Below are 14012 nucleotides of genomic sequence, written 5' to 3' on the forward strand. Positions count from 1 at the left end.
TTCCTGCTTAAAAACAAAAACAAAAGTAAAACAACAAAAACAGAAAGTATAACAATAACAACAAAAAGCGTATTATCTCATCATTCCAGCAACCTACACTGACATTTAAAGATGAGACTATTCTTGCCTAGAAATCATAAACAATATAAAAATGTACAAAATAAAAAGTGAAAACTTCACTTCTCACCTCCTTTCTCCAATGCAATCACTGTCAACAATTTTCGAGGTGATGCCAGAGGTGTGCTATGCTTTCTGATAGCACACAATATATCCCATGTCAAAATTTTACAAAGCAGGTCTCATTGTAAACACCATTTTTTTCATTTTAGTTCCATTTATATTTCACTTTTTTGGATGTCAAAAAAATTCTGTATGAACACTCATAGATCTAACATTTTAAAATGAGAGTTAAATGTGACTCTGCTGCACAATAATTTCCTTAATTCTTTTTGTTTATTTGTTTTGAGGCAGGGTCTTACTATGCAGTTCTGGCTGACCTGGAACTTGCTTATATAGATGAGACTGGCCTTAAACACGAGGCCCTCCTCCTGCCTCTGCCTCCTGAGTACTTGGATTACAGGTTCCACCACCCTCAGCTTCTGATCTTCCTTGGATTGGTGTTTCCTTCAGTTAGCTATTGTTTTTGTTATTCTGCAGTATGGCGTCAGAGGCTCCTGCACACCTTGATGAGTTTTTGTGGATATTTCTCATAGAGAACATTTCTCATGGTGAGGGATCTGGGTCTCAAAGTATGCTGGTGCTTTATAAAGTGCATTGAATATTGTCAATCTTCTTTTTTTTTTTTTTTGGATAGGCCTTGTTGATTCATTTACCACCAAAATGGCTTCTTTTAAACTTTTTTTTGGGATTATAGTCTGGTTATCCTTTGCTTTACATCTAGTATCCACTTATGAGTGAGTACATACCATGTTTGTCCTTCTGAGTTTGGGTTACCTCACTCAGGATGGTATTTTCTAGTTCCATCCATTTGCCTACAAATTTCATTTTTTTTTTTTACTGCTGAGTAGTATTTCATTGTGTATATATACCACATTTTCTTTATCAGTTCTTCAGTTGAGGGGCATCTAGGTTTTTTCCAGGTTCTGGCTATTAGGAATAATGCTGCTATGAACATAGTTGAGCATATGTCCTTGTGGTATGATTGAACATTCTTTGGGTATATGCCCAAGAGTGGTATCATTAGGTCTTGAGGTAGATTGATTCCCAATTTTCTGAGGAACCATCATACTAATTTCCAAAGTGGCTGTACAAGTTTGCATTCTCACCAACAATTACAACATTTCTCCTTTTTCTTTCTTTCCTCCAAACCCTCATATATACTCCTTCCTGCTCTCCTTCACATTCATGGCCTCTTTCATTTTTCAGTAGTTATTACTATATGCATATGTGTATATATCTATGTACATGTATGTATGGACATACACACACACATATATTCCTAAATATAACCTGTTCAGTCAGTATAATGTTACTTGTGAGTATGTTTTCATGGCTGACTATTTGTCAAACATCTTATAGAAAATTCTGCTAATCTATATTTTTTGTCAATAGCATATAAAAGGGCAATGGTTTCCTCTTACCTCACCAACATTCCAAACTGGCATGAGCTGGTTCCTGGAGCAGGCATCAATTTTCTATTCATTCGTCTGATACATTCAACAGGCATCTATGATATCCCAGGCACTGTTCAAGGAGCCGAGGATGAAGCAGCGAACACAGATAATCAGTTTATCTTACATGCAAATGTGTGTATGTAGGAACAGGCAATATCCCCACCCCTACTCCAGGGCCTGTAAAACGAAGCAGAGTAGGGAGACCAAAAGTGGTGGGGTAAGACTGCTGGGTTAGAGCTATCAAGGAAAGGCCTCTGAACATGGCAGCTGATTGGGACCTGAGGGTGACAGAAGTCATTTTAGGAGACTATGCCCCAGAGGAGGCAGAAAATGCATTGTAATCTGAGTGGATGTTGTAGAAGATTGTTCCCCGAGGAGCTGGGAGGTCTATGTGGTTGATTGACATCTGAGTATATGGGGCGGTGTGATGGGACCCAAAGTTCAAGATGCCCTGGGGCCAGATCCATGGACCTGGAAACCCACTGAAATAGAAAGCCACTTTAGTTTCCATGGAGATGATATGTCTTATGGCTGCTCTGTAGCACGTAACCTGTAGCATGCTGGCAAGCATCTTCTGAGAACTATAAACACAGAGTGCAGACTGGGGAAACAGGAAGCAGGAGCCTGCATCCTCTAGTACCCCATTTGCTCTGTAAGGAGGTTGGGTAAGTTAACTGAAGAGGGCCTTTTCAGTTCTGCATCATGCCAACTTATCCTGTGAGCCCTTTAGTAGGCTGGAGTATACCTATACTTACTTGTAATCACATGAGTGAGATTACAAGTCTTGTCTTTTCAATGACAAGAACAAAGCCAAATCTAGATTTGAGAGAGGAGTACAGGATGGTCCCCTCTACATTCCATGGCCTCAGCTTGTCCTCAGATATTAAAAGGGAAGGACAGTAGGGAGAAGTGGAACTCTAGCTAGGGTTGTCTGGGTAGTAGCTGTGGTAGCTACTGGTAAGTTTCTTTTCTCTACGGTGGTTTCAGTGAACACCATGTTTTACTCTAGACAAGAGCGACAGCTCTCATTTTAGACAAGCAGTTGCTTGGGGGTGGAAAACCTTCCTTGATGAACTTGTTTTGCCTCTTCCTGATTCAGCTGAGGGGCAGACATCAAATAGGGTAATTCAGGGGGCATATTAGGACAAAGTCAAATTTCCCAGAAGTTGTGCACAATACACCGAGAAACTGGTGTGTGGGGACACAACCTCGGTCAGGCACATCCCATTCTTAGCTCTTACTCACTGCATGGTGTGGTCATTTGTTCTTGGTCTTCTGACAGCGGGACAGGAGCCAGAGTTGGGGATGAGGAGAGGCCCCACTGAGGGAGGTTGTTCAGAGAAGGGCAGGTGCCCACAATGGCTGGAATACAGTCTTGTTTAGAGCTAAGACAGGCACTAAATTTTCTCACATGCCATCTTGATGGTTCCATTTTGGGAACAGTCAGTATGCACAAAAAGTATAAAAAATTGTATAGTTGAGTCTAAAATTAGAATCCTATATGTCCAAAATATAAAGATTGATGCCAAGGTGAGTTTGGATTTGAATGATTCAGAGAGCCCATTTAATTTGCTAAGCAGCAGTCCATTTGGAGGGAGCCCCTCAAAGAAGTCTAAGGTGGATGTGTGAAGAAAAACTCAAACCTCCCTAACATTAAAAACAATTTTAATTTTAGTGGTTGCTGTAAGTGACCATTAAGTTGTGAGGAGAAAAAAATACCCTGGATGTTATTTGACAAAATTGGATTTTATTGCCATGAAACCTATGATCAGCTCTCAAGACTCAATAAATGGTCCAAGAAGAAGCTGTGTTTCCTCTGTGTGAGAGGTCGGAGGGGCAGGGTAAACAGGACTGTGTGTGGCTCAGGACACAAGCTCCAGTCTAGGCAAACAGAAACCGGGTTAGAAGGAATCATTGCTGATATACAGGAAAATTCTGCTGTCTCCTAACAAGTTCACCTTCTGCTTTATACTCTCAGGTGAAGTCTCACTTTGCAAAGCAGCCACCCCGAGAGTTCTCACCCCATTTCTTGGCAGAATTGCAATAACTTAAAGGTGTAATGAGGTGTTGGATACTAGGGCCACTGCATCTTATAAAACATTCTGCAAAACACTCAGCAGGACACACCTTCCTAAACATCTCTGAACAGAATGACAAATGATTTTGGATAGCCACAATGTTTGGAGAACGAATATGTATATGTATATGTACATGCATTTATATACATATATGTATCGGCATATGCATATTTACGTATATATATGTACACACACTATATATATAAATTTGAAGTCTTATAGGTTCTCAAGGATGCACAAGTTTGTGATAGGTGCATCCTTTGTAACCTGCCTGTATTAAGAAGACAAAAAATGAAGATGAATGGTAACTCCATTCTGTTTCCAGCAAAGTAACCCAAAGTCTGGAAAAATCAGTGGACCTTCAAACCACAGCCCAAAGGACAGTAAACCCAAATGCCTGCCCTCTCCAAACCACACAAGAGGATGGAACTTTCCCTTGGGATGCTTCTCGGCAGACGCTCATTTTACAGGGGCAGTCATTACTTCTGGGGAGAACCAAACTGATGGCAGCACCAATTAAGAACGGCACAGACTTCTCCCACAAAGAAAACAAATGGCTTGTGTTAATTAGAACGTGGCTGGTGCACACTTCCTGCTACTTAGTGAAGGAAGACGCAAATACAGATGACTTAATATCGGCCATTGTTCTCCGGTGACCTTTTGGGGATTAGCTGCTGTGAGCACCCACCATCGCTGGTCAAGAGGGGTGGGTCCTCAGTGCTCTGGCTGTTCTTTCCTAGCCTCATAACTCACCGGCTCTGTTCGTGAACGTTGAACCCCTTCATTAGAAACTTCACAGTTCTCTGGTTCTTTTTGCCTTAGGGTCTTTGTAAATTAAACCAGGCCAGTAACTTACACTCTTAATAGTGGTTTGAACCACAGGTACCCTTATAGAGACTTTATAATCCCTGCTTTTTTTAAAAAAATGAATTCCAACCATTGTGCTGAGTCGTCCGAGTGGTAGAACACGGTCAAATGCTTTCTCTGCTACTGCAAGCACAGTAATGATAACGGCAACTTTAAAAGAGCACCCTCCATCCCCTAATTTCAAGCTCAAAAATGCCTCCACACTGGAACATTTTATGTGTCAAAATGACAACACAAATGGAAACCTCCTCATAATGGGTGTTTATCTCATGGGAAAATTTACCAAAAATACTATATTAAGGTTACCTTCTGGCTATATGTGACAGTGTATATGAAATGAAAGATCTTGTGTTTAGACTTGTGTCCTATCCCCAAGAAGTCTCATTATGTGTATGCAGATATTCAAAAAATTGAAAAACGTCTGAAATCAGAAACATGTCCGGTCCCTAGTACTTGGGCTAAGGGCTCCTCAACCTGTAGGAATAATAACACCAGCAGTGACACCAGTAGAGGCAAACAGCTGGCATTGCTTAAGAAGCTGGTGGAGATGCCCCACGTGTTTTATCTCATGCAATCATCTCTACAGCCTCCTGGGAGGAACCTGATCTTATGCCTGTTTATGCTAGTTGTAGAGACTGAGGCTCAGAGGACTAATGCCTTAGCCAAGGTTGCAGAGGTAGGGATAGACAAAAACGGCAAATTCAGTATTCTGATTCCTTAAGGAAAAAAAAAGAAAAGAAAAACAGGCCAAAATTATATTTTAAAATTTTATTTATCGTATGTGTGGGTGTGTAAGTCAGAGGACAACTTTTGGGAGTCAGTTTTCTCCTTCTACCGTGTGGGTCCCAGAGATCAAACCTATGACCTATGTTCAGTTTGATGGTAAGCATCTTCACCTACTTCTCTGGCCCCAACCAGAATGATTCTAATGGGAAAAGCTCCCATCCAGACCCCTCCTTGATCAAAGAGTCTGTTTGCTCTAACTTAACCTTTGCTGCATTGCTAATTCAGCACCCAAGAATCTTCCAGATAATGTTTGGATAAGCAATGAATGAACACACATTGGGCAACGAATGAACACACATTGGGCAATGAAGAATTGCTTTTTAGACATTGGCTCCAAGGACCCACCAGCTAGGCTTCCTGCTCTCCCGTGTATTAATGCAGCCTGTATGAAGCATGCTCAATGAATCCTGGTCCAGACTGATTTTCCTTATGAGAGTTGTCCAATGATCACATGAACATATATATGAGAAGACATCTCTACTTCTCAGCTACTTTTCAGAAAATAAAAAAATCAAAACTCTAGAATAAGTACATTGCCTTCAGCATTAGCCTTAATCTGTTTTTTTTAAAGTATTACCCAAAGATCATTTCTTTCTTTTTCTTTTTTAAATGGAGCAATGCTAAGAATTTAGGAATGCAGACACAGATGAAGTTACAATGTCTTTCCAAGTGCCAACAAAAATGCTTCCAGTCTGATGTGATTCCCTGTGGCATGAATTTGTTTTAAAAAATCCCATCAATTCGTTTTCTTGGCAGGCAGAGGTACCATAAGTAACTAACGCAGAGTTCTTTACCTCTCCTGTAGGTATCGCTGGGCAGGTGTCCATAGATGCCAATGGGGATCGGTATGGGGACTTCTCCGTGGTTGCCATGACTGACATGGAAGCAGGCACCCAAGAGGTGAGCAAAGGAAATGTCTGTACTGGTCACTCTTCCAAGTGGGGACTCTGAAAGTGAGTGTCCTGGTGTCCAAAGCACCCTTCAAAGAAAAATGAGCCTTCCATATAGAGAAAGATCGCTGTTGATTGAGGGGACAGGCAGAAGGCAGGAATACTGCCATGTGTGTTCTCAGTAGAGAAGTCCTACCTTCAAGCTGTCAAGAGTCACTCCTTAGCCCTGTGTAGGTAGTAAGGGCATCAGTGAACACTGGAAGTGCAACTTATTGGCCTCTTGCATTTCCAGATTTTTTTCCCTAGTGGTTGTTACAAATTTTCAGGTATTGTCATATCAAAAGATGGAGTTTCAGCATAGAGAAGTCTGTCCTGGACTGAAGATGAGTCTGTGACAGTCACCAGGGGCAAGGATTCTCTGCTTCAGTTTCTTCAGCTATAATATGTGAATCATAATATTGTCCCGGATGGTCTCATGACATCATTAGAACCACATGAAATGAAACCTAGAAAAGTAAGGCATGACCTTGAATTGACAAATAAAGAAGTAGATATTAAATAAATATTCGGTGTTTCTGCTGAAAAATACATTTTCAGCAGATAATAATAATCATCCTGTTTCCTCACAAGGTCATCCACTCTTTTTTTTAAACTTTCTTTTTATTTATTCTTTGTGTCTTTCACATCATGAATCTCGATCCCATTCATCTCCCCAACCCTTTGTATCCACCCTCTGTCCTTGCATGACCCCCAAATAAAATAAAATAAAATAAAATAAGATAAGATAAAATTTAAGAGGAAAAAAAGAAGAACCTTGTCATAGAAAAAATGAGTCTCGCAGTATATCCTTTTGTCATTATATTTTTACTTGCAACTGCACATTGCAAAGAGTCTGGTTTGAGCATAAATTCTGGTTTATGCTATACCATCAAACTGGGACCTCACTGGGGTTCCTCTTGGATACTCTATTGTCGCCCTATGTTCTGGAGGTCTTGCAGCTTTGGATCTGCAGGGCATGCCCCTTCACGTGCTCCAGCAGATCATAAATGGGGTGGTTATTGGTGTGGGCCAACTCATAACTCTGGTTTTAGGTTTGGGTGGTTGCAGGTTTGTTTAGCTCACCAACTACCCCCGCTCCCTCTCCCCACATCCTCACCACCAGGGTGAGCTCTCAGGCATTGCTCCAGCTAGTTCACCCTATACAGCAACAAGCAGGGGCCAGTTCTCCTGCTTTCACGCTCTCAGGGTAGGCTTACCCACACCTACATCATCAAGGCCAGCTCTACTGTGCTGTCTAGGCAAGGTGCCGGGGCCCCTCTCCAGAGTGCTGCAGTTGGTAAGGGGCAGACACAGTTCTCCCACTTTAATGAAGATCATCAGCATTGTTGCCTTTGTGGGCAAGCATAAGATACTTGTTTTCCTCTGTGTGGGGTGCGTCTAGCCTTTGTGGAGGGGGTGAGGGAGCAGGAACCCTCTAGCTATATTTCCCTGGTTTTAGGTCCTGTCCGGTCTAGTTTCCTCCTCTGGAGAAGGTGGCGAGTGACAGTCCATCTCACCTTATTGTGAGGTTGCAGTGCACTTGGGATGTGCTCAGCACATAACAGTCACTGTCATATTTTATGAGGACCTAGAATTGTTTTGACCCTGAGCAGATATAGCCTGTGCGAGACCCTGCTGTATCTCAGTCAGGAGGGAGCAGAAATGTCACAGGCCACCCAGGAGCCACAAGTTTGTGTCCGGACAAAAGAAGAGAATCCCTAGAAGCTGTGTGTGAGAAGATACTGTCAGATTGGCTCATGTGACTGATCTAATAGTCATTTAACTGGAGTGTGACCCTGCAATGACATCATGAATGAGTGAGGATTTTCCAGGGGTCTAAGGTGACAGCTGAAACAGAGTTCAGTCTGGTCATGGCAGAGTACAAGAAGTGAATTCATCAGAGACGAATGTGACCCCTACGAACACAGCACTAACCAAAAGAGGCTCAGCCAGAAAGCTCTTCAAAGACACAATTTTTTAAATTGTATTTATCTATTTAGTGTGTGTGTGTGTGTGTGACGTGTGTAGGTCAGAAGACAATTTGTAGGAGTTGGTTATCTCATTCTAACATATGGGTCCTGGGAATCAAATTCAGGTCTTAGGGCTTGGTGGCAAGGGCTTTTATCTCCCAAGCCATCTTTCTCTACATTATATTCTTCAGTGTTATAATTATATGTCAACTTATGTACCTGTCATGTGCTTAACCTAAGTGTGTGTGCAGTAGCATTGGCTCTGTTGCATATCCCTAAGGGAAAGGGACCTTACACATGGCTAACGGTGTGGACTGCTCTGTGGCAGAAGGCCAGACAGGGCCCTATGGAATGAGCCAGGACAAAGCTGTGAATTTGTAGATTATTGTTTCATAGGGAAATGAAAAATCCACCCTTCCCACTATGCAGTAGCAACTGATGAGTAAATACCTAGGGACAACATTGGTAGGGCATAGCCTCTAGTGTAGACAGGCTTCAGGTGGCACTGTCTTTGTCACGTCCACACCTTTTCAAGACTATATGACCCTGATTCCTTCGCTGCTATGAGAAGCCTCTGTGACAGTCCGTGTGCACAGCAGGGGAGTCCCCCTCCCATTTCTCATGCTTTTTTTTTTTTTTTTGAAGCGCTTGCTATCACTTCCTGCAGGTGGTGATGTGCAGAGGCAGCCTGTGTAGATCAGGCTGTGTTTGGGGGAGCTCCTGCAAGGCTGTGAGCTTTATGCCTCCTCCGGGAACACATACCTTTGGCCTTTCCTTTTGTATATCTGACTTTTGCCTTTCTGTAGGTTATTGGCGATTACTTTGGAAAAGAAGGCCGGTTCAAAATGCGATCCAATGTCAAATACCCTTGGGGCCCTTTGAAACTGAGAATAGACGAAACCAGAATTGTGGAGCATACCAATAGCTCTCCTTGCAAATCATGTAAGTTCAGAGACTTAATTTACTGTTCCTTCTCTCCTTCAATCCCAGGTTCATGTGAGTCTGACACATGTTGCTCTCAAGGACTCATGTTCTGAAAGCTCCATGTCTTTTTCTGATGTCTTCAAACCCATGGGAACAACTTGCAAATGGCCACCCCGTCTCTTTTCCCAGAAGCATCCATCTTTCTTCCTTTTATTCTTTTCTTCTGAATGGTAGATTTCTTTCTTCTGAAAGGGATTTATATCTCTTTCTACAATCTCTTAGTTATTAAAGGTTTTTCACTTCAAGGAAAAATAAAAATATTAACTGTCTCTTATTCATCTACTGTAACAAATCTCATTGTTGATATCAAAGTTTACAGTTGACCTCCAAATCCTCAGGATGGGACAGACAATGCTCTTAAACACCTGGCAACTTACAAAGTGGCAAATAAGGATTGAATATATTATTTACGGCCAGTTTCTGAATGCAGAGAGAGAAGCAATTATATCTTCCTCAGGGATAGGAACTTTTCAGAGATGATTGTCTTTGAGGGGCTTTGGTAAACAGGAGGAAGAACAAGAGGTATCAATCTTGCAAGCTAGTTAGTGATTTTGGGTGAGTATATGAGTGGTCATTATGTCTCAGAACTGTCTTTCAATGATGAGGAATTTATATCCATGCAATAATTATGAGAAAGAATTAATGGAGAAATGTGTTGACCACATAGTCTCTCGGCCTGGATCCAAAATCTGACTTTGCTTCTTGCCTGTTTGGGGACCCCAGGAGAGTTCCTCCAACTCACCAAGCCTTGCTTTTCCCACTTGTAAAGTGAAACATACCCAGCTTTGATCTGAGGAGCCAAGGAGACCCGAGGAGCCCATGAGACTGTGCCGTGCAGGCTTACTCTGAACTCTGCAAGGAGTGTAGCCGTTGATTTCTCTAGAACTGAGTTCCCAAAGAGAAGGGCTGATCCAAGTGGCTTACATTTTCATAAAGCTATGTAGGACATTGAGATGGAACTCTGGCTCTGGTGAGAGAACATCTAAAAACAGAATACTGACCCAAGGCAGTTTCCCCCAAACCTTCCAGCACTTTGAAGTGTCACCATCCACCTGTGAAAAACAGAAGAGCTGGGTCAGTGCCTCTGTCCATCCATGCATTTCGTTGACTTTGAACTCAAAAAGGGTACGGGTGTGTCTGAAATCTTCAGTTTCCACCCTCATCAAATCCTTCCTGAATCTGTTGTTTCCACATCCGTCATTCCTTTGAACCTTCCTTCCCTTCCTCCCTTCTCTCTCTCCCTCTTCTTTCCCTGTTACAGATCTTGCTATGTAGGTCAGGCTGGCCTCAAACTTGAAATCCATCTTCCCAAATGCTAGGATGACTGCCATGTGTCCCAGGCCCAACTCAACTTGTCTTGCTACTGTTCTCTTCACTGTCGTGTGACAGAGCATTTATCTAGAGCTTTCTGAAGAGCCTTTCTTAAGCCTTATACCAAGCAAAGAAGGAAGTCTAGGATTTCTCAGAACATATATCTATATCTATCTATCTATCTATCTATCTATCTATCTATCTATCTATATGTCTATATACACAAAGAAAGGAAAAATTGTTTCAACTGGGAGATAAACACAAATCAAAGTGTTTTTTACTTATTTCTCAAAATGAGCTCTGATTATTGATGTTTCCTTTTCAAGCAGGTGGCCTAGAAGAATCAGCAGTGACAGGAATCGTGGTGGGGGCCCTGCTTGGTGCTGGCTTGCTAATGGCCTTCTACTTTTTCAGGTAGGGACCATTCATGAAGCTCAAATTCACTCTGCCTTTTTTTTTTTTTTGCCTTCATTTCCTGTCTTTGCATAATGCTACCTGTGATTTGCCCACACCTTTTTTTTTTTTTTCCAAAGAAGAAGGATGGTGGTTAAAATATCAAAGCCATTCTTTGGCGACATCTTGGTCAGGTGGTCATCCTGGGTTATGGATTTCTATTGCCCTCTCACTACCATGGGCCAGAGAGTTGCTGAGATCTCCGGACCACAGATAGGTTTATGAGAATCCCTTCTACCTACCAAATGTGAACGCAAAGAGGAAATCTGGACAAAGAATGAACCTATATCCTCTGACTTTCTTCAGTTCAGAAATAAGTGGCCATAGTCACCTTGAAGGGCTAGAGGGAGCTCCCAGGGAGCTCTGCAATGTGTTTTGTGTTTGGAGAAGTCGCATGCTCAGCTGTGGTGGCTCAGCCTCAAGGCTCGTAAACTGGTAGTATGTACATGTGTTCAAGGTTTTGGTCGTTTGCTGCAGTGGTGGTGGTCCATTCTTTTGTAATCTTTGGTCAAATTCATGTCTTATTTGTAAGGTTTCTTCATTTTCACATGGAAATGTAAGTCTGGGTGTATGTGGCTCTCTGTGGGAACAATCGTGTTCCTGTTCCTTTGGTCACAGTATACTTAATCTGATCTTTATCTGGGGGCATATCCTGGGAGTCAAGTCGAGCTTCAGGGGCAGAATAGATAAGACTGAACCCACAGGATCCGGGGAAGAAGAGGAAGGCTTGTTCTGCTGAATTTCAGAAAGCATGCCAATTTTCTTCCCTGAATAAGGACACGATGCCTCGGGGCACACTACTTTAATCTCTGACCAGGGCTTCATATTGTGTCACTTCCAATTCATCAAACCTAACCCAGATGTCCCTGGAAGGCATTCTTTGTGAGAGGAACCATAGTATTTTATTGTCAAGTGAGGTTTTATTATTGCATTTTTTTCTGCTTTTACCCAGGAAGAAATACAGAATAACCATTGAGAGGCGAAATCAGCAAGAAGAAAGGAACATCGGGAAACATCGAGAGTTACGTGAAGATTCCATCCGATCTCATTTTTCAGTGGCTTAAAAGAACCCACCCCCTTTTGTCCGCTTGAGAGGTAGATGGAAGGAAAGACATCAGTGGAACAGAAAGGGTGTGCGTGGAGAACTCTTTGTTTTAAGCAGTAGTCATTTCACTTTAAATTTCCTTTAGAAGCTCAGGAATGATTATTAATCACTATCTGCCTCCCGGCCTTCCATCTCACGGCAAACAAGTATAAGGATATGACGCCATTCTATTAGGTGTTCTGACTGCTGCAAGGGTGTAGATTAGATTTATGTTTTGAAAATCTGGTGTCTCCATATCTTGATGGCTTTGGGGGGCCTTTCACACGAGGATATAAAAATGTGGTTTTTCTGAAATGAAATGTTTTGTAGCTGGAATAAAACACTTTTTATGAGTAGAATATTCTTGGAAAGAATTTAACACCCAATAGAGGACAATGGAATGAAAAAAAATCTCAAGGCTGGGAATGCAGGGCTCCCCTCTCTGGAGCCGGCGGACAGGTTTGTGGTAGACAAGGGCTGCGTCTAATGTCCACATTCAGGTCTGACTTCATATCTCCAGAAAGGATCCTCCCTGTCTCTTTCAGTGTCTCAGAAAAGCTACTCTGGAAAATTGTAAATATTAGTGAGCTAGGAGGATTTATACAAGAAAAGCAAGTCTAAAATGTTTCTTTTATGATGTAAAAAAAAAGCCCTACTTCACACTAACATTTTATTTTTAAGTATTTTAATCTTATATTTTGGTATTAGAAATGTGTCTATTTTTTCATTTTGAAGATTAAATTTCACTTATATTTTAAAAGCATGGAGAAAGTGTGTGAGAAATCCATGGTGGCAATGGGGTGGTCTTTCTCTCCTGTCCTCTGCCCCTTGGCTGTGGCCAAATACTAACTGCTCACTGCTGCTGTGACTGCAGACATCTAGACACATGTTCAGCTTACAAACTCTAAAGGCATACATTGATGGTAAGCCATGTTTCATTTTTAATTGTTTTAAATGCTGGGGGGCTACATTCCTTTTAATTATGGCCAAATGATGCACTTCAAAACCGAGAGAGGGAAGTCAGTAGAGTTAAGCAGAGGTTACACAGATACGCAAATCTTTCCCTCAAGAGCAAACTGAGAATGAGAATTTGACAGTGAGGCACAGGAATGATAAATTCAAAGGAGTGCAATTTATCAAAATGTGGTTAAAAGAGGCAATGTTGAGATCTGCTGTGACCCCTGAGCCCCACGGAGGTTTTTAGCCGCCATGAATCACCACACAGTGCGTTAAGATAGACAAGTGTATCCTGGGTAGGACTGAGCCAACTTTTGCTGGGAATCCGATTTGCACTCAGTTCTGTGCACTGACTGAGGTTTAAATTTGGGTTCTCACTTTATTGTTTGAGGAGAGAACAAGGGAACCATCTTGTAATCATGTCTTTCTTAAACGGGGGAGAAATAGCATCATTCCTTGGAGGCCATGTTCACTCAGGTTCACTCAAGAGGAAAGCTGAGTGAAAGTTCAGGAAGCTGTCTCATGCTTGCTTTCCCGGAAGGACTGCCGCACATCTGATTGCTGTTTCTGGGCGAGGTGCGCTTCTTCTTCATGGTTCAGGAAATGGGATGCAAACCATCTGATAAAAGATTTTGCTGTGAACATCAGGAACAGCTACAATGTGGTTCTGCATTTGGCATGTTAAAGTGCTGACTTCAAAAAGAGCTAAGAAAAGTAGACAAGAAAGGTAAATTTCAAAATTCTAATGCAGGAGGAGAGTCTGGGAAGTAGGGCTCAGGAAAGCAATTGGCTGATGGTTGGCGACTCACATAACGAGAACAGTGTGAACAGATTGCAACCGCTTCAGTTATCCGAACCAGAGAGCTGATTTCTCTCTTTTACCTTTTCAATAATCTTTTCCAACTATTTCAGAGATATTCATTTTCTAATGTTTATTTTTTGAATCTCTGTGCTAATTA

General features: G+C 41.9%; 1 protein-coding gene across 2 annotated transcripts in view; it reads left to right on the forward strand.

The window, feature by feature from the left end:
• The window catches only part of Npr3 (natriuretic peptide receptor 3), a 66610-nt gene extending 53097 nt beyond the window's left edge, over positions 1–13513 (forward strand). Inside the window, exons 5-8 of one of the 2 annotated variants that reach the window (XM_059276534.1) lie at positions 6171–6265; positions 9071–9206; positions 10889–10973; positions 11965–13513. In XM_059276534.1, the coding sequence (XP_059132517.1) occupies positions 6171–6265; positions 9071–9206; positions 10889–10973; positions 11965–12076 (428 nt within the window). In that variant the 3' untranslated portion in view covers positions 12077–13513. Of the gene's footprint in view, positions 1–6170; positions 6266–9070; positions 9207–10885; positions 10974–11964 lie in introns of both variants that reach the window. The other variant, XM_059276533.1, reaches the window with a different exon arrangement.
• The last annotated feature ends 499 nt before the right edge of the window (positions 13514–14012 follow it).

This window comes from Peromyscus eremicus, chromosome 11 (genome assembly GCF_949786415.1).
Source record: "Peromyscus eremicus chromosome 11, PerEre_H2_v1, whole genome shotgun sequence".
Taxonomy (NCBI): Eukaryota; Metazoa; Chordata; class Mammalia; order Rodentia; family Cricetidae; genus Peromyscus; species Peromyscus eremicus.